Source organism: Oryctolagus cuniculus, chromosome 6 (assembly GCF_964237555.1).
Source record: "Oryctolagus cuniculus chromosome 6, mOryCun1.1, whole genome shotgun sequence".
Taxonomy (NCBI): domain Eukaryota; kingdom Metazoa; phylum Chordata; class Mammalia; order Lagomorpha; family Leporidae; genus Oryctolagus; species Oryctolagus cuniculus.
In genome coordinates, this window is record NC_091437.1 from 125,740,177 (window position 1) to 125,761,891 (window position 21,715).

The 21,715-nt window shown below is 37.7% G+C and overlaps 1 protein-coding gene across 5 annotated transcripts in view; it reads right to left on the reverse strand.

The window, feature by feature from the left end:
- The window catches only part of RNF19A (ring finger protein 19A, RBR E3 ubiquitin protein ligase), a 66,506-nt gene that overhangs the window by 13,757 nt on the left and 31,034 nt on the right, over positions 1 to 21,715 (reverse strand). For all 5 annotated transcript variants that reach the window (XM_051843960.2, XM_070075367.1, XM_051843961.2 and 2 more), the window contains 4 exons: positions 20,753 to 21,520; positions 6,751 to 6,959; positions 2,647 to 2,791; positions 1,944 to 2,106 (listed from right to left, as the gene is read on the reverse strand). In XM_051843960.2, the coding sequence (XP_051699920.1) occupies positions 1,944 to 2,106; positions 2,647 to 2,791; positions 6,751 to 6,959; positions 20,753 to 21,426 (1,191 nt within the window). In that variant the 5' untranslated portion in view covers positions 21,427 to 21,520. The remainder of the gene's footprint in view (positions 1 to 1,943; positions 2,107 to 2,646; positions 2,792 to 6,750; positions 6,960 to 20,752; positions 21,521 to 21,715) is intronic.

Consider the following 21,715-nt stretch of genomic DNA (forward strand, 5'->3'; position numbering starts at 1 on the left):
TTGGTAGGTCTGTGCAGAACAGCATTTTCCCCTTCTACTTCTAAGTATCTGAACTGACAGTTCCAAAAACCTTGCTTTCAATAATTACAAGAAAAATTACTATCAGCTATTGTATGAGATTTTTAAAAGCTAAGGTTTACTTACTTAAAACCTTCTGAAATAAAGATTTGGCTTATAAATATCTAAATGTTTGTTGTCAGTTTCAAAGTCATTTTTAAAAAATTTTGTTTTCCTGATTTTAACATTTGGCTGTTACATGGAAATGGATCAACTTTATTATGAGTTTGATTCCAGAAGAAACAGAATTAAAGAAAACGAGCTAGAAGGAAATAGATTCTGAGTCAATGTAAGAATTTTCTAACAATTAACAGCCATTTGACAACAGAGTGGTTGTCAATTCTTCATGAATTGGTGATTTCCCAACGATTCAAGTGTCCAAATGGCTACACTGAAACTTATCAAGATCTTATATAAAGATTCAAATCCAAGTTTGGATTCAAATCCCAGTTTTGTATCACAGAACATAAATTATATGAGTTTTTCGATCAAAACAATTATTTATTTGAAAGGCAAAGACACACACATACACAACAACCCCTCCCCACCCCAAGCAAACCAGCACAAGAGTCAGCTCCCATTCATTGGATCCACTCCCTACCTGACTATAATGGCTGTCAGGCGCAGGAACTCAATCTGGGTATCCCACATAGGTGGCAGGGGTCCAACCAATTAAGCCAGCACTTGCTGCCTTTCAGGGTATGTATCAGCAAGGAAGAGCAGAGCTGGGACTTGAACCCAGGCACTCTCATATGGGATATGGGTATCCCAACCAGCGTCTTAATTGCTTTGCCCAATGCCCACCGCCACATAAAAGTTTTTCCAGACCTCAATATCCTAACAAATTAAAAACTAAAGTAGTTAGTTTGCTGCATGGTTAAAATAAAGTCAAAATACATAAAACATCTGCAACAAAGTTTAGAGTTCAAAAAATTTAGTTCCCTTTCTGAAAACTGCTATCTTCGTTCTGCTAATGTACAAATTTGGGATTAGATAATTCTATTAAATTTACGTAGCAGCGACTTGTTAGCACTGCATACATTATCACAATAACACTTCAAAAATAATTATTTGCTTAGCTAATGAAGTATAATTCATCCACCATAGGTCTGTGGTAGTCAATACTGTTTGAAATTTCATTGAACCATTAATAACCTGCAAAATCGCATACTTATCAACAGCAGTAATCCAAAATTAAAAAGAAAGCTTTGAATTGAAGTGGAAATAATTCAAGAAGTGGTTACTTATCTTAATTTATCTATTAATTTCTATTAAAAAGATCTCACAGAGGTAGGAGTGTGGCCTACCAGTTTAAGATAGCTGGGACACCTGCATCCCACTTTGGAACGCCTGGAGTCCTGGCTTCTGAATTCCAGATTCCTCCTGTTAAGGTGCATCCTGGGAAGCAGCAGGTTACAGCTCAAGTAGTTGTGTCCCTGCCACTCATCAAGGAAACTTAGATTGAATCTTGGCTCCTGGCTCCAACCTGAGTCACTGTGGCCATCTGGTAAGTAAATAAGCAAATAGGAGCTCTGTGTCTCTGCCTCTCAAATAAATTAATTTTTTAAAAGACATAACAGATTTGTCTTTACAAGGATATACCTTTGAGAAAAATGTTATGCATCTTTCACTATTTTATACCCAAAGTTAGATGTTATTCTAATGGAAATGTATTAGTTTTCAGACTCAGATAACTCCAAAGCAAGTCTGTTTTTTTCATACATAAGCTTATCAAACACTGAAAATTTATTGCCTTATGAAAAACAGTAACTAGTTCATATGGAAGAAACTAAAATAACCTTTGTCCAAAAAAAAAAAAAGAAAAAGCAAGGACACACCTGGAGATTTAGAGAAAAAAATTAACTAACAAGGAAGTATGCCTTTACCTTACGGCCTACGTACACAGGAATGCCAATGATCATGGCAGGGATAGCAATACCAGCTATTAACGCAATTCCCACAGGAGCACCAACAAGTGTTCCTAGCTGCCACAGTATCTTCTTCTTTCGGCTCCAGGGTTTCTTTCCCCAAAAAGTACATCCTGATGGACTAAAGGAAAAAAGTTACATAAAGGAACTGCTGCAAACTTTCACAAAGAATTACCACATTAAAGCAGTAACTACAAAAATGTTTTATTCCCTTTGAATTCTGAGTTCAATAAAAGCTAACAATTAAATTAAGACCCACTATAAATTATATTAACAGAATATTGGTAAGTGGGACTCAGGTTAAAAATTTATGCCTTCTCACCTTTACCTTCAAAACTTTAAGTCACTTTTTAAAAAGTAAACTGATGAAAATGTTTATTTTACACCTGTTGTAGGCATACAATTATCTGATTATATCAGAAAGATACTATGTGGCCTAAATTCGAGAATTTTAAAGAAAATTAAATACTATCATTCAAGTTTAACAAAAAATAGAACAAAACTGGAAACCTCCATTTCCTATTTCTGACTAGTTATTGATTCCAAATGACTAGTGTAATAATTTAAGTTTACCTCACTAGAGTAAAACCAACCCATTTCAGTTTCTTATAAATCCCAAATTGTAAAATTTACTTATAAACAGTTCCTTCTATAAGCTTACCTGAGATAATGTAAATCTGAGATTTCTTTCATACATAACCAACAAAACTCACAACCACAGACAGCGCAAGTCATGTGATTGCAGCTCCCATCATTCATTTTTATTATATAAGCAGCGCATCGTGGACATGGCTTTATATCATCAGCTATTAAGAACACAGAGGAACATATTAAGTATATAAAATTGGTCTAAAATAATTTCTAGATTATCAACTGCAGCACTAACAAAAAACCTTAACATACTTGTATGTACTATATTAACTGACAACTTTATCCTGCTGCTTTAATATTATAGCAATTTTTTCCCTTCTGAGAGAGGGAACATAATTTTAAAGTTTCGAGTTGTAAACATTTTTCAAACACATTAGCAAAACAATGAGAACAAAGAAATGACAAAAATAAGAAAAAGAAAGAATTAAGGATAGTAGGAGGTAAACTGTGAACTATACAAAGTTTGTCTTTGTCCTGACCCCACAGCTATCTTCAGAGTGGTACTTCCTGTTCTAGAACTTTTCTAACTAGCTTCACTTAACTCAAATGTAGGTAAATATTCTGTATATTATTTTTTCAGTGAATGAGCACTAGCAGGAAGCGACAGATACACGAAGTACTGAGTTCACTTCTCTCTTCTAACATCAGGCACATGCACTGTAAAATAGCAGTACAGGTGTCTTGAGAAAAGCAGCCCCCTTCCTGTACTTTTTCTTTTATGGTAGATGGACTGTGCAAAGAATCAGAATCCAGAATAAAAGGGAGAAGATACCAAGATTAAGGAAGGGGTGGTACGTGGTTCTAATTCTATAAATCATAGAAAACAATTCAGAGTAAATGCAACCAACTGTCAGTTATACTTATGACTGCTGTAATTAGCTCTTTGTCCTCTTATTAACTCATTCATTCAAATGTTGTTGGTGTATGCTCCTTCTATATAATATGGTTACAATGCACAATGGTGCCACATTAGAACCAAACGGTACATCATGTTAGGAATCTGACAAAATAACAGTTACTTCAGATCATTCAAGTATTTGAATTTTGGCATCTATTCAAGTAACAATCTGTAATTATTTTCCTGCTAATATTAGATAGCAGTATTTTCTGACAACTATAGTCTATAAAATATATTTTTAGTGCAAACCAATGAATTTATGTGTTTCATTTTCTTACACTATAAGCATTAAGCTATATTTTAATCTCCTTTCTGTAAGTTTCATGGTCAAATTTTACCTGTGCTTTATTAGTGAATTCAGGTTTCCTTAGTTGTTCTTCTAGGGCCAAAGCTTTTTTTTTTTTTAAAGTTAAGAACTGGTCAATGCTCACAATAAGTGTTTTAAAGATTCGAGCAATTCTGAGCAAACTGATAACTCTATGCAGCCAGGCCAAGACAAATGTTACTAGAATATAAAAATTGAAAATATCCGTAAGTCGTGTTTTAAATGATTCGAAGAACATCAAGTGTGCATTAAAATTTTTTTAAACACTCAGACGTGAAAAGAAAAAAAACTGCTGGCTTTAACACCTGATCTACCGCTTAGTTCATTAAACTACGCAAATAATCCTATCCACCTAAGCTGCATATTAATTGATAAACTTCCTCACTCAAGAATATATTCAAGCATCAGATGATCTCTAGTTGGGGTAAAGAGATTACAAGCTTTGATTCTGATTAGTGGAATGTTTGGAATTTAACGGCATCATTCTCATTTATTCTTATAGTTCTAAAATCACAGAGCTGCTTCTCAATATGCCAAGGTAGTATGTTATAAAATTAACACAAGTGAGGTATTTTTGATAGGTCTCTTTATGTATCTGCACCCATGTTTTCATTCTCTGTATAGATATTTATCTATGAAAGGCTGTTTTATTTGCTTTGTGTCTTTCCTCAAATCAGCAAATCAGGAAAAAAACCACAAAACTTACTGTGTATATTATGTATTTTTCACAAAATATTCTCATAATGCAAAAATCTTGAAAATTGCTTTACTGATTAGATGGTCAACTGACCCCACCCCCATTTCCCAAGCATCAATTAAAACAGTTCCTTGGGCCGGCGCCGCGGCTCACTAGGCTAATCCTCCGCCTTGCGGCACTGGCACACCGGGTTCTAGTCCCGGTCGGGGCGCCGGATTCTGTCCCGGGTCTCCCTCTTCCAGGCCAGCTCTCTGCTGTGGCCAGGGAGTGCAGTGGAGGATGGCCCAAGTGCTTGGGCCCTGCACCCGCATGGGAGACCAGGAGAAGCACCTGGCTCCTGCCATCGGATCAGCGCGGTACGCCGGCCACAGCGCGCTGGCTGCGGCGGCCATTGGAGAGTGAACCAACGGCAAAGGAAGACCTTTCTCTCTGTCTCTCTCTCTCACTGTCCACTCTGCCTGTCAAAAAAAAAAAAAAAAAAAAAAAAAAAAAAAGTTCCTTAATATTAACAAAAAGCTTCCCATTCTCATTTAAAGTGCTTAAACTTTATCTTTCTTGATTACTGTATTTCTGTTTGCTGTTAAAATAGAGGCCACTGTCACATTAAGAAAAAAACAGGTTACAAAACACTACGATCTCTTAGGATGGTTGTAGCAAGGGATAGAAGTGAGGTAGGGAACCAGTTAAATACCACATTTTTATAAAAGAAACATAATAACAAATGAAAAATAAGTGGTTCATTTATAATGTCACTACAAATGCATAAATTCCCTAGTAGCTACACGATGGTCTCATGAATGCAATAGTAACTGTTTAAAGACAAATATTAAAAAATATTTAATGCACCTTATAATCATAAGCATATACTTTTTCATACATAAGTGTGTCAAACACTGAAAATTTATTGTTTTATGAAAAAAAAAAACAGTAACTGGTTTATACAGAAGAAACAAAAATAACCTTTGTCTAAAAACAAAAAGGGATACACCTGAAGATTTCGGAAAAAAAATGAAGTGTCTAGTTAGATTTAACTAATTATTCCTATACCAATAAATTAAAAATGCACCCAATTTTTCAATGTATCATAACGACAAACAAAAAAATGAGAATATGTGGAATAACAGTAATTTAACAAAATAATTTTAGATAGCTCATTTTCCCTTTTTCTATATGTCTGTGTGAAGTTCAAAATTTTAATTTTTTATTATTTGCTTCTGTAACCATACTATGAATTACTAATACTATCTCTGAGTTCCACCTAAATCTTCAGGAGAGGAAACAAACAAGTCAATCAGAAAATAGGAATGAAAATTCACGTACATAATATAAAGTATTAAATATTGAATTTTCTGTTATAGTAAGATTATTTTTAATAACATAAAATACATAAATATCTTAATACACTGCTAAGAATGTAAATTATGTTCTCAATAACTTGTTTTCCCCAAATTTTTACATTATAGTCAATGAGAAAAAACTTTAAAAAGTACTGAAATTCTAATAAATAAAAATTGTCAATACAAAATACTAATTTTTAAAATTTTTATTCAAACAACATTAGAATATCCAGATCTTTTAATTTCTGAGTTTATGAAATATATACATGGCTTATTTATAGACAGTGCAGAAAAATTTAAAAATTCCTGGCCAAAGACACCTTAACGCTTAGAGTTCTTCTCATAAAGGTATTACTTTTATATGCTTGATCCTAGGATTGAATGAGACATCTATAAGCAAAAAAAGTCAAAATATTTAAGTGAAAAAGATTCCAAGAATAAACACTACTGAAATCTAATTTTTAAATTTTGTGATACTTACATAGTAAAGAATATTCTAAAGGTGACATATACTAAAAATTTTCATTTTATTAGAAAATATTTCCTATTTTTTACATAAAATACATTTATAAACAACATTTCAGATCATCTTTTGCCATCAGTTATGTAATCATCATGACACTTCCTTTCTATGGACAATAAAATCTTTCCAATTTCAAAATCACTGTTGTCCACATGAAAGAATGAGAATTCTTCTGGGAAGAACAAATGCACTTACAACATAAAACACTTTTGAAAAGTGTAGTGAAAACTAGACAATAACAGGAACTGAATAATACTCTACTTTTTAAAGTTAAAGTATCTATTATTCAATGTTGGTGTCAAATAGTGTATTAGAGTAAATCAGACTTAAATACCTGCTGCTCCAGACTCTTGACTATAACTAATAGATGAAGAACGTATAGTTCTCAAACGTAAACTCTGGGCTCTCTCTTGTCGAGCAGCATCACAGGTCTGGTTGGGGTGCCAAATCTGTTTACAGTGGTAGCAAAACTCTGTTCCACAGCCTTCTCGCCCACAAGTTAATTTTGGACAGCTGGCACATCCAAATGCTATCACAGCATATCTTGAAAGAACAAGAAAAGTGATTTTAAAATGTTACATAAAACAAGAGATAGTCATCAATTTAAAAATTATCCAATTAAAACATCATTCCTGAAGAATAACTTCTATTTATGCATTAGCAAATAGTCATAAACCCTAACACTATCTCACCAATATAAAAATGAGGGGAAAATAAACAGTTCACAAATGAAGACAAATAGTTAAATACATCTTTTAAAGGTTAATTTTAACCTAAATTTTAAGCAGAATAACAAAGTGTATTGAGCCTAATCTCCACTTGATAAAACTGTATTAAATTAGTATTATGCACACAAAGGAAAAGACTAGAAATAAATTCACAAATCTTAAATGATTTTCTTGGTATTGGGTTTTCATTTTCTCCTTTATGTATTTATACATTCACAATTTTCTAAATTAATTTTGGTTAAGGTTTATTTACTTATTAGAAAGTCAAAGTTACAGTGAGAGAGAGGGAAAGAGAGTTCTTCCATCTGCAAGTTTACTCCCCTGATGGCCACAACAGCCAAGTCTGGGCCAGGCCAAAGCTAGGAGCCAGGAGCTTTATTCTGGTCTCCCATGTGGTGGCAGGGCCTAAGCATTTGGGCCATCTTCTGCATTTCCCAGGACACTAGGAGGGAGCTAGATCAGAAGCAGAGCACCTGTGACATGAACCGTCACTCATATGGGATTGCTGGTGTTGCAGGCAGCAGCTTTACCTGCTGTGCCACAAGGCTGGCCTTGTACACCTGTACAATTACTTAGTACTTTTGAAGTAAGAAAAATTAAAGAAAAAGAGCACCTGTTTAACAAAGGTAATGGCTGAATCAACTACATCTATGTTAAGGGCACACTGTGTCAATTTACTGTTTTGTGATAAAAATGGTCTTTGATGCCATTCTCCTCCCAAACAGTATACAAAACTAAATTTCTCAATCAACAATTTTGGGGTTTTAGTTTCATATAAAAGAATGACTGACAACAGATTTATGATTGATCTTAATATCTATTCCCTGAGTTAGTATTTTTGGCACTTTAAGAATTTCTGACTTAAAAATCTGGGAACTCTTGGGCATTTATCCCAGAGAAATGCAAAATTATGTTTATATGAAAACCTGTAGAGGAATGTTCACAGCAACTTTATTTGTAACAGTCAAAAACTGGACAGACCTAAGATGTCCTTCAACAGGTAAAATGTAAAATAAATTAAGGCATATGTATATGTATATACACATACACACACACCCCCCCACACCCACACACACCACAGAATACTACTTATAACAACAAAAAGAAACTGATACAGCAGGTATGGTGGGAAGAATCACCATGTTCTTAAAGTTGTAATTATAAAATATATGAAGTTTGTATTCCTTAAAAAAAATTTAAAAAAAGATTTAAAAAAATGATACACACAACAACTTGGATGAATCTTTGGTGAAAAAAAATTTTTTTTTTTTTTAGATTTATTTATTTACTTGAAAGAGTTACAGAGATAGAAGGTGAGGCAGAAAGAGAGAGAGAGAAAGACAGAGAGAGAGAGAGAGAGAGAGAGAGAGAGAGAGGTCTTCCAACTGCTGGTTCACTCCCCAACTGGCTGCAATGGCTAGAGCTGTGCTGATCCAAAGCCAGGAGCTTCTTCTGGGTCTCCTATGCGGGTATAGGGGCCCAAGGACTTGGACCATCTACTACTGCTTTCCCAGGCTATAGCAGAGAGCTGGATTGGAAGTGGAGCAGCCAGGACTCAAACCAGTGCCCATATGGGATGCCAGCACTGCAGGCGGCAACCTTACCCACTATGCCACAATGCTGACCCCAAAGAATCAATCTTAAAGTTACATACTATACGTTTCCATTTATATAACATTTTTGAAATGACAGAATTTTAGAAATGCTGAACAGATTAGTAGCAGCCAGGGCTTGGGGTGGGAGGTAGATGCAGTAGAGACAGTGCTGTGATGGAACCGTTCAGTATCTTAAATGCAGTGGTGGTGAATATAGAAACCAATGTGGGATAAAATGCTAAATACACTCATGTACAATTAAATAAATACAAGTAAACTTGGGGAAATGTGGGCAAGATGAGTAAATCCTATCTATGCCAATATCCTGTTTGTGATAGTGTTCTCCAGTTTTGCAAAGTGCTACCACAGAGCCAAAGACTGTGAAGATTACACACGATCTTTCTGTACTGATATTCTTACAACAGAATGTGCATCTACACTTAAAATCTTCAATTAAAAATTTCTAGAGGTTTTTGGTTCTGTTTGAAAACAGCAACAAACAAATTTTATCCAAGTATAAAAGGCTTTTGTAAATATTAAATACTTCCTGTTGCCTGGGAATTTACGGGAGTTTTTGGGTCTCTTTGTGTTACTGGCAGTAATTATAACTGAGATTTTATCAAGTTGAGATAATCTATAGATTATATACATGTAAGATGACCCACAATGCAAGATTTTAAGGATCAGGGTGCTCCTCCACTTTGGACCTTTTGCTCCTTCAGCATCTCACCTTTTAAACTTTCTATCTTAAATGTCACTTTGACAGACCAATGCTCTAATCACCATTGTCTATCATAGGTATGTTTATACAAGACTGAATTAAAGGCTATTTAAATCAACATGGGGGTAATTTAGTGCAGACTCATTTCACTGAGCTTTAAGATTTTCTACAGTTTATTTATTGCAGTCCCATTTTCTATCAGGATCCAAAGGATTTATGCTCCAAAGTCAAGTCTCTATAGCAGTATACTATAGTAGTACCATCACTGAAAAGAAAAAGGCATTCTTTTCTAAATCTCTTCTCTCACCTAGCTTTTACTGAAGGAATAATGAAGGGAAGAGGGGCAGAATGGGGAAATCTATGTTTATTCAGGGAACAATGTCAAGAACAACTATTTTTAAATTCATCACAACTTACAAAGGCAAAAGAGAGGTTTCGGCTAGCTGGTCCTAATTCTTTCACCACTTACTACCTGTGAAAACTGAATGTAAATTACCTCATGTTGCTAAAACTAAGTTTTCCTTATTAAAACAAAACAAAACAGGGAATCATTCAAGTTCACTTAGCCTCAATATTCAGCTAAAATTATCTTCACCTTTGGTCCTGGCCTTCGGAAGGCCACAGAAGCAAATGACTGCTTCAATGACATTTCTAGTATTTGTGCTTGACGAATGTCCATGTGATCCCAAAGTTACTCTCATTTATATATCAGCAATATAAATAATGTTACTTGGATTGAATATGAATATCTGAATATTTATTTTAATAAATATGTGTAGGCTTTCTAGGTATAATGTGGGTAGAAATCTTTCATATGGTGATATTTTACGGAAAAACAAGAGTAAGTGAACATGCTGCAAGAATAAAATGCTTGGAGCCGGTGCTGTTGTGCAGCGGGTTAAAGCCCTGGCCTGAAGTGCCAGCATCCCATGTGGACGCTAGTTCTAGTCCAAGCTGCTCCTCTTCTGATCCAGCTCTCTGCTGTGGCCCGGGTCATTGGGCCCCTGAACCCATGTGGGAGACCGGGAGGAGGCTCCTGGCTCCTGGCTTTGGATCGGCACAGCTCCGGCCTTTGAGACCATCTGGGGAGTGAACCGGTGGATGGAAGACCTCTCTCTGTAACTGTCTTAAAAATAACAAAACAAAACAAGACAAACAACAAGAAGAATAAACTGCTGTGATCTTTGGTGAGGATTGTGAAAGCCAAACTTAGGTGCAACTCCAACTTTTAAAAAATTAAATAGGAAAACAGATTTACACAAAGTTAACAAACACACAGTGCTTTAAGTAGACAAGTTTAGAAAGAATATCCTTTCTGAGCTGGTTCACTCCCAAATGCTTACAATAGCTGGGGCAGGTCCAGACCAGAGCTAGGAAGCAGGAACCAGGAACTCAACACAGGTCTCCCACATGGGTGGCAGAAACCCAACTAACGAGCTACACCATATGCTACCCCAGAGTGTACATTAGCAGGTGGCTGCACCTGGAAGTGAAGCTGGCAGTTGAACACAGGTACTTCGATACAGAATGTGGGAGTCCAAAGTAGTCTCTCAATCGCTAGGCCAAATGCCCACCCCTTCTTATGATTTTGAGTCTAGAGACTTAAGTTTGTTGAAAGATGCTGCTTACAAATAGTAAGACTTTTAAGATTTACCTAAATTTTGCATCCTGAATATAGTGTTCCTCCTATAAACTACTATAAAATTTTATTCTGAATCATGGGCCTGCTATGAATAAAAGTAATAAAATTAAAGTGAATATATGTGAAGAATTTTTTCAATACTCAGTATAATTATCAGGTGCAAAGTAACAGCAAACAGCATAGAGAAATTACCAATCCTACACTGATGTCAAATATTTAATTGCTAAATTAAAAACAATTTTTGTGGGGCCAGCACTGTGGCATAGCGGGTAAAGCCACTGCCTGCAGTGCTGGCATCCCATACGGGCACTGGTTTGAGTTCCAGCTGTTCCACTTCCAATCCAGCTCTCTGCTATGGCCTGGGGAAGCAGTAGAGGACAGCCCAAGTGCTTGGGCCCCTTCACCCGCATGGGAGACCTGGAAGAAGCTCCTGGCTCCTGGCTTCGGATCAGTGCAGCTCCAGCCGTTGTGGCTATCTGAGAAGTAAACCAGAAGATGGAAGACCTCTCTCACTCTCTGACTCTGCCTCTCTGTAACTCTGCCTTTCAGATAAATAAATCTTAAAGCAAAAAACTTTCTGGATAAACTTAATGCTGTATCCCAAAAGTTCATCATACCATGATGGTGATATTTGACATGGCCTTGGAAGAATACTGACTTAACATCTGGCCACTTAGCACTAGATCAAAATGTGAGTTTGGTTTATCTTAAAACTAAGGATATAACAATGACAAGACTTGTGAGATTTAAATATGACAATACATATACACCCATTTGAGGGTGGGAAGGAGACAGAGGGCTGGGAGAGAGATGAAAGGCAGACAGAATTGAAGTTCATGACAGATCAAATGTTTGAGATCAAGTACATCAAACTTGTTTTATGCTACTTTAAAGTATTTTTTTTTTATTTGACAGGCAGAGTTAGAGAATTGTCTACCTGTTGCTTTGCTCCCCAAATGGCCTCAATGGCCAGGGCTGAGCCAGGTCAAAGCTAGGAACCAGGAGCTTCTTCTGCGTTTCCCACAAGGGTAAAAGGGATTCAAGCACTTGGGCCATCTTGTGTAGTTTACCTAGGTGCATTGGCAGGAAGCTGGATCGAAAGTGAAGCAGCCTGGTTTTGAACTGGCGCCCATATTGGATGCTAGTCCACAGACCACACACTACAATGAAGTATTTTTTTTAATTAAAGAGCTAAAATGTCCTTTCTCAAAATTAATCATTTAAGTCTAGCAGATCTATGTGAAATCCAAGTAGAATGATCAATATTATTACCTTGATAATCAATGTTATTTTGATCAGTATTGACCACAGGTGGGCATGTGGCCTAGCTTAAGGTTAAGATGCCAGTTAAGACACCCACATCCTGTATCAGCATGCTTGGGTTTGAGTCCCTGGTCAGCTCCCCGATTCCAGCTTCCTGCTAGTGTGTACCCTGGTAGGAAGCAGATGATGGCTCAAGTTCTTGGTTTCCTGTGACCCAAGTGGGAGACCCAGATGGAGTTCCAGGTTCCTGGTTCGAGGCTGGCTGGGTCCTGGCTTTTGTGGGCATTTGGTGAGTGAACCAGTGAACAGAAGCTCTCTCTTTCTGCTTCTCAAATAAATGCTTTAAAATACTGAGCAAATGTTTTCATAAATTTGTATTTTGATGACTATAACAGATTTTTCTTATGCTGACAATTATTATATGCTATGTGTTTCATGTTCACAGGGAGTCAATCCTAACAGTTACTGTAATAGGTACATTCTGTAATATGTCCAAGAATTAGATGTACATAAGCATTCACACTGTGAAAACAAAATGCTTGAGTCTCTTGAAGATGATGTTCAGTGTGTGGGAGCCAAATTTATTTTCCATTGGAAAGTAACTCTCAAATTGTAATGGGAGAAAATGGCAAAACTAAATTAACATATCTGCTTTACAGAAAACTTCAAGAGTCTGTACTCTGGTGCAGTAGGCAACATTTGGAAAAAGAACAGGCTCAGCAGGACATACAAGTGAATAATACTGGTTAACTAAACATCTCTGGCTTAAACAGCACTCAAATCTTGCTTTAGTAAATTTTCTTCGATGGCCCTTAACTCAGATCTTACTTTCCTTTTCTATTCTTTAGATGAAGGTATTTGAAATCCTTAAAACCTCCCTACTTAGCAAGAGTGGAGAGAAAGGATGGGACTGAAGTAGGGCAGTCTTGCAAGAGGTAGCTTCCTTTCACTGGATTGTAAACAAATGATCCATACTAAGAAAGGACCCTGTGGTAAAGTTAGAGAAATGCTAAGCAAACTGAAACAGTTTTGTTTGTTTTTTAAGACAGGATTTGCTAAAAGTATTTTAACATACCAATTTTCAGAATTTAGTATGCACTATTTCCTGAATTTGACCATGACATTTATTACCTGGAAGAATTTCACAGCACTACTATTCCACAAATCATTATTACTGAAAATACTGAGAAGGTAGGGATACCAGTGGGGGTGTACAGTCTGCCTGGAATGAATTCCTTATGAAGTTACAAACAAGCAAGAAAAAAAAAAAACACCTAACATGAAATATAATCCTAAGAAAGATGTGGCTGTCCCAACAAAGATTTTGATTAAAAACTGAGAATGAGGCTGGCGCCGTGGCTCAATAGGCTAATCCTCCGCCTTGTGGCGCTGGCACCCTGGGTTCTAGTCCCGGTTGGGGCGACGGATTCTGTCCCGGTTGCCCCTCTTCCAGGCCAGCTCTCTGCTGTGGCCAGGGAGTGCAGTGGAGGATGGCCCAAGTGCTTGGGCCCTGCACCCCATGGGAGACCAGGAGAAGCACCTGGCTCCTGCCCTCGGATCAGCGTGGTGCGCCGGCCGCAGGGCACCAGCCGCGGCAGCCATTGGTTGAACCAATGGTAAAGGAAGACCTTTCTCTCTCTCTCTCACACTGTCCACTCTGCCTGTCAAACAAACAAACAAAAAAACTGAGAATGAATTATCCAAGAGCCCAAGATTTTTTTTCAAAGTATAGAGCTTCCAATATACCTTTAGAACACAAAAATAATATAATCAGAAATAAGGGGAAAGTCAAGTTTTATATCAGAATGAATAGGCTCGTGTTCCCACTTTCAAGAAGCTAATGATCATTCCAATGAAAAAGCACCAGCTTACTAGACTAATGTATTTGGAAGGTTCAGACAAAGTGAGCCTCATCTCCTGGTTCCCTCTTTTAGGATGAGCATCCTGCGGGGAAGCTGCTTTCTGTTCCGTTTTCTATTACATGCCACAGGGGACACCTACAGTTGTCTAGAACTGTGTAAGATTGTGTGGGGGAAGTCTAATTCAGTGATGGAGCATCAGCAAGCCATTTGGTGGCATTGTCTAAAGCAACATTCTTTAGTCAATGAATTTGAGAAATCTGATATGTATCCTGTGTCATATGTTAACCAAGTTTTGAACAGTGATGTGGGAAAAAATGTTTTTTTTTTGGCTAATTCCCTAAAATTTCACCAAAATCTTACCATCAATTAAGAATATTTGACATAGGAGTAATATACATTGAATTTCTTGGTATTAAATATACCTGGGTAGAGAGCAGCATTGTTGCACAGTAGGCTAAGCCTCTGCCTGTGAGCACCAGCATCCCATGTGGGTGCCAATTCAAGTCCTGGCTGCTCCTCTTCCAATCCAGCTCTCTGCTTACGGCCTGAGAAAGCACTGGAAGATGGCCTAAGTACTTAGGCCCCTGCACCCACGTGGGAGACCAGGAAGAAGCTCCTGGCTGCTGGCTTCGGATTGGCCCAGATCTAGCCACTGAGGCCACTGGGAGCAAAGCAGCAGATGGAAGACCTTTCTATCTGTAACTCTGCCTCTCAAAGAAATAAATAAAATCTTTACACACACACACACCCACACACACACACACCTGGGTAAATTTTTTTAGGAAGAATAAATTAAAAAGAGTAAACTCTCAGTTCTAGCTATTAATTCTTAAAGTTAAGTCCACTGAAACCTATTTTATTCTTTACAGCTTTTTACACACAAATTCTGTTTTTAAGTCACCTGTATTTACTTCCTCTGGAGAAAATCAAAGTTGGATCCGTGATCTATGTAAAATTTGAAAAGGGTCACTGACAAAAGCATTTCCAACATGTCAAAGAATAATCAAAGTATGGCTAAAATCTTCTTTGTAGGAGGGAGACGAGAGCCCATATGGACATCAGTTAGAATTCTAAAAATACATGTTCTTAGTTCATAAGCCTATGACCCCATTTTTTTTTTCCATCAACAATATTCTTTGCCAGAGTAAGTTTCCACTGAGAACCATTTAAATGTAATAGCAAACCAGGTTGAAGCTATACAAACTTGATCATGGTTGATCAGATTACCCTAAGATATATGACTTAGTGGCATATAGTCAGGCTGGTTCATTCAGTAATTCTTTTTTATTAAGCATGAGTTTACCTGTGGTTATCAATAAAAAGGACAAATAACCTTTTAGCCTTTTAGGGGCTCACAGACATTAAATCATTAATGAAATTCTAGTATGTAAATGTTCCTGAATATTCAAAGTTCCCCAGTGAAGTCTGAAGCACTCAGCACAAGATAAGGATAGTGTGTGCTGGGTGACCTTGGCTAACAATGAAACAGGTGGTGATAGAAATGAAAATGCCAACTTTTAAGCATCCGCCTAAATAATGGATAAAGTAGGCCTCCTGGACAGAAGGTTAGCAGATGTTTTTATCCAGGACCCGTTCTGTGCTTTCCCTCTTCTTATGTTCCTCACTCTTTCTCCCCAGTCATGGCCCAACTTTTTTTGACCCTGAGGACTGGTGTATTCTAGAAGGAGGCTAGCTAACCTCACTCTGTTTAAATCAAAGCGCTCAGATTTGGCTCTCCAGGCACCTTCTCAACAATGGTTTTAGAAATATCATTCTGTAAACAAGCTTAGCCTGACCCTCAAATGAGTGGAAAGAATATTACCTCAGAGATCTCAAATGAAACCAGGTCAGGTAGCACTCTTCTCTACTCTGAAGTATGAAGAGTATTTCTCAGGGTGTGTTAAACTACTTTTTTTTTTTTTTTTTTTGACAGACAGAGATAGACAGTGAGAGAGAGAGACAGAGAGAAAGGTCTTCCTTCTGTTGGTTCACCCCCCAAAATGGCCGCTACGGCCGGCCCACTGCGCTGATCCGAAGCCAGGAGCCAGGTGCTTCCTCCTGGTCAACAAAGAGAGTGCAGGGCCCAAGCACTTGGGCCATCCTCCACTGCCTTCCAGGGCCACAGCAGAGAGCTGGACTGGAAGAGGAGCAACCAGGACTAGAACCCGGCGCCGATATGGGATGCCAGCACCACAGGCGGAGGATTAACCAAGTGAGCCACGGCAACGGCCCCTAAACTACATATTTAAGGTAAAACATGTCAGTTACAGAACATGGCCATACAGATGAATACCAAAAGTAAGTGGAAAAATTTTTAATTTAATATTTAGCATCTCTGGAAAAATCTTTTCAAGTATGTTGTACAATGAAATGGGTTAAATGCTATACACCCACACATATATATGGCATATATAGCTATATATATAAATGTCAGACATATATATGTAAATGTTTGACATTTATAAAAATGCTTACCCATAGTACCAAGTGTGTGTGTATATATATATAATATATGAATTTATATTTGTGAATTCATAAATATGTGAATATTTGGCAATTATTTAAATCTGGCATAGGGAATACTGTAGAATATAGCATTTCTATAAATAATTGCCAAATATTCACATATTTACTAGTATTCCTTATGCCAGATTTAAATAATAAATGGAGTTTTGGTGTGGGGGGGGTCCCTTTTAAACTCCAAGAAGGCAGAAAGTTTATCTTTTATTCATTATTAAATCTCCAGTACCTAAAACACAAGTACATTAAACACATAAATGACTGTATGATTAAAAAACAAAAATAAAATTCAGAATGGAAATAACGAATAGGAAGAGCTATGAGAAATTTCTTCTGCATTAGGCATTTAGCTCGTAATAACATGCAACAACTACCCCACTTACTCCTGACACCAGTATGGCAGGATAGGTCTGCACATGCTCATAAAAAGTCAAACGTACTTAATGAAAGCCCATACAGAATTCTATTTGTTGAAAGTACACATATGAATTTGAGGCTACTGGGTGATGCTTTTGACATGACACAACCATAAATCTGTACCATCATTGAAGATATCATACATACTCCTAACTAAAGAGCAAGCATGAGTCTAATATAAATGAAAATACATTAGTAAAAGCAATTAATCTCTAACGTGTTTTTTTCTGTCATGTGGGTAAGATGACTAACAATCAACACCAAAAATTAATAATTCCTTATTAAATTTATAATGGTTATTTTCATAGAATCTTCTAAAGTAGGTGTTTCTATTATTTTATAATATTTTATACTTAACATTTATATTCTCTAAATTATTTAGAATGCTGGAGCATTTTACTTTTCAACAAGGTGTCAACAAGAAAATTATTCCCAAATATGAGCTTCCAAAAAATGTTTGAATTTTACTAATATCATATTTACAAAAGGCATGTAAAGAATAAAAAATGAATACTCCTGTATCTACCACATAAATTAAGAACATTATCAGTAGAAGATCATATAATTCACAATCTTACACTTGAGCCGGCGCTGTCGCTCACTAGGCTAATCCTCCGCCTTGCGGCGCCGGCACACCAGGTTCTAGTCCCAGTCGGGGTACCGGATTCTGTCCCGGTTGCCCCTCTTCCAGGCCAGCTCTCTGCTGTGGCCCGGGAGTGCAGTGGAGGATGGCCCAAGTGCTTGGGCCCTGCACCCCATAGGAGACTCCTCCCTTCGGATCAGCGCGGTGCGCCAGCCACGGCAGCCATTGGAGGATGAACCAACGGCAAAAGGAAGACCTTTCTCTCTCTCTCTCACTGTCCACTCTGCCTATACAAAAAAAAAAAAAAAAGAAAGAACGAACGAACGAACGAACACTTGAAAAAGGATAGGACTTGCATATTTCTTTTTTTTAACAAATTTCTTCTTTTTTTTTTTTTTGACAGAGTTAGAGAGAGAGAGAGAAAGGTCTTCCTTCTGTTGGTTCACCCCCCAAATGGCCGCTACGGTCAGAACTATGCTGATCTGAAGCCAGGAGCTAGGTGCTTCCTCCTGGTCAACCAAGAGAGTGCAGGGCCCAAGCACTTGGGCCATCCTCCACTGCCTTCCAGGGCCACAGCAGCGAGCTGGACTGGAAGAAGAGCAACTGGGACTGGAATCCGGCGCCGATATGGGATGCTGGCACCACAGGCGGAGGATTAACCAAGTGAGCCACGGCGCCAGCCCAGGACTAGCATATTTCTATCAGTAAAAATGAGCAGGGGTTCCTGGGATCAAATGTGATACAATCATATTTTTTTGTCACTGTCTCTTGCTCAAGTTATTTAAAGGTACTGTTCATGGTCCCTATTATCTTTTTCTTGAGAATTTAACACTTTATGGGTCCCTGAGTTCGCTTCTGTCACTACACCTGGAAGCACAATTAACGTTAGCTTAGTTTAGATAATATCTTTGACATATTGTTACTTATAGTACAAGTTCTCTATAATGTCGGACAATATAATTCTAATTTGATATCAAACAGTATTTTTGAGTCTTACATACAATTAATGAATTCACAAAATGTTAAATAATTAAATAATTTCTCAGTGTTGTGCATTATACGAAATCCTTGATAAAGTGTTGATATCTGAGAAAGTTAAGATTTGCATGAGCAAAAAACACTATTTTTCTCATTTAAAATTGTGGAATACAGGGTTGATGCAATCTGAAAATTTACTACCCAACATTTTTTTTTTTTTAATTTTTTGACAGAGTGGACAGAGAGAGAGAGACAAAGAGAAAGGTCTTCCTTTTTTGCCGTTGGTTCACACTCCAATGGTTGCCGCAGCCAGTGTGCTGCGGCCAGCGCATCGCGCTGATCCGAAGCCAGGAGCCAGGTGCTTTTCCTGGTCTCCCATGGGGTGCAGGGCCCAAGCACTTGGGTCATCCTCCACTGCACTCCCGGGCCACAGCAGAGAGCTGGCCTGGAAGAGGGGCAACTGGGACAGAATCCGGCGCCCCAAGCGGGACTAGAACCCGGTGTGCCGGCGCCGCAAGGCAGAGGATTAGCCTAGTGAGCCACGGCACCGGCCCCAACATTTTCTATAATGGATTTGATTCATATGAATTCTGAAATCATAATGATAAATTAAACTCACCTTTCAGTCTTGCCTCTGAGATTGTACCCAGTTAATCTTAAATTCTAGGTTTTCCCAAACTCTTACTAAGGTATGCTAAATCTCATTGTGGGTTTTACTCATTCTTAAAGAGCATGAGTTTTTTTCCCTAATTCTGACAACTACATATAAGATATGTTATTTAAATATGATGGCTGGGGGTGTAGCGAGTAAGGCTGCCGCCTGCAGTGCCAGCATACCATATAGGGCGCCAGTTCAAGTCTTGGCTGCTCCACTTCCAATTTGGCTCTCTGCTATGGCCTGGGAAAGCTGTGGATGTTGGCCCAAGTCCTCGGGCCCCTGTACCCACGTGGGAGACTCGGAAGAAGTTCCTGGCTTCGGACCGTCACAGCTCTGGCCATTGAGGCCAACTGGGGAGTGTACCAGCAGATAGAAGACCTCTCGCTTGCTCGCTCTCTGTCTCTCTCTCTCTCTCTGACTCTGCTTCTCTGTAATTCTGCCTTTCAAATAAAATAAAATCGATCAATCAATCAAGAACCTATTCCCAGATAAAATTTGCTAATAAGATGGTTTGCTAATAAGTAAATAAGATGGCTGTTAACATGAACATATATAAACAAAATGATTATTAAAATTTTTTAAAAATTTATTTAAAAGGCAGAGAGGAAGAAACAGAGAAATTGATTTTCCATACACTGGTTCACTCCCCAAATGCCTGCAAAATTCAGGGCTTGGCAAGGCCGAAATTAGAAGCCTAGCACGCCATCTGAGTGTGTCTCACATGGGTGGCAAGGGGTCAAGTACTTGAGCCATCATCCGCTGCAAGCCAGGACGCACAATAGTAGGAAGCTGGATTTGAAGTACAGTAGCTAGACTTGAGCTAGGCACTCCCAAGTAGCAGGAATCCCAAGCAGCAATTTAAAGTTGATGCACCAAAAGCCTCTATTTTAAGTGCTGGGAAAATGGTATTTTAATTAAACTTGAAGCAAATAAAGTATTACATAACCTCCCACCCCCCCAGCTCATGAGATTCGCAAACGCTTATATATACCAACATGAACCCATCATACTGTGGCATACGTTAAGATACCTTTCAAAGGGGTCATTTAAAGTTAATCACCAGAAATAACCTCCTTATTCCAATATAAGAAAATCTCCAAATGGGTGGAGAAAATCAAGTTTGCATATCCTTTTCTTCCAAAAATGCTGTTAAGTGAATAAGTAACTGCTGAGATAGTATAAATACGATAGGATTCCTGCTTTTAACAGCTAACACTCTGCCTGACATGGTACACACTCAAAACATGTTTCTTAAATGAATGAATTCTCTGGCATAAGATTTTTATTTTGAGTAAGAATCAGCAAATTCTTATTTTATTCAAAAAGAAGAAAAAATTTATTGAAGAAAAACCAAACAATATCTTCTTACCCACAGTCTGGAGCCGGACACCATCTACAATCAGGATCTGCAACAAGCCATCGTCTAAGCATAAATTCTTCATATTTTTCCATCAGGACATCATCACTTAATATCAAGCGAATATCATGAGGATTAAACCGTTCAGTACATTCTGGGCAACTGATATTAACTCTGCTTTCAGAGATTTCTATCCTTAGATATTGTCGTAAGCAATCCACACAAGATCTATGGTGACATGTCATTATATCAGGAAATCTGTCTTTAGAATGCCGCAAGAGACACAAAGGGCACTCTATAAAGTCTCCAATTTGTTTGCTGATGGAAGTTAATCCATTCTCAGAAGAGGTATTTGTAGAGAAAATGGAGTTCTTATCAGTACACATTTCAGAATGTATACTTTCAATACTCGCAATTCCGTCCACTCCGCCATTTAGCTCCCTTGATTTACGTTTGTTATCCTTTTTCCTCCGAAACAGAGCGCCTATTGAAATTCTTCTTTTTTTGGGTGCCTTTTTGACTGAAGGCAAGCTCACAGATGAAGCAGAAGACTGAAGGTCTCGATCTGAACCCATTTGCCGATGTAAACTCATGTCTAAAATGTTCATTAGAATTGAGTCAGGGTCAGTGTTCACACACAGCCCTTCATTATATTTAGATACACAACTTATTTCTTGGTCTTGCATTCAAATTAAGTCATGATGTAAGAAAATCCTACTTTATTCCTTCAGAGAATTCTTGGAAAAGTTGAATTTACAGAAGACTGCTATCATAGATGTCCTAGGAGGGGGAAAAAAGACAAAACACCAAGATCATTTAATTGGATTTGTTCTATGTTTATATAAATGTACAAACTATGAAAATTCAAGTAAGTGTATTCTTCAGCCATTAGTTTTCTTTTTTTTTTTTTTAAGAAAAACAAGACCAATTTAAGTAGCCTACAAGGGAATATAAGATGAACGCTGAAATAGCAAT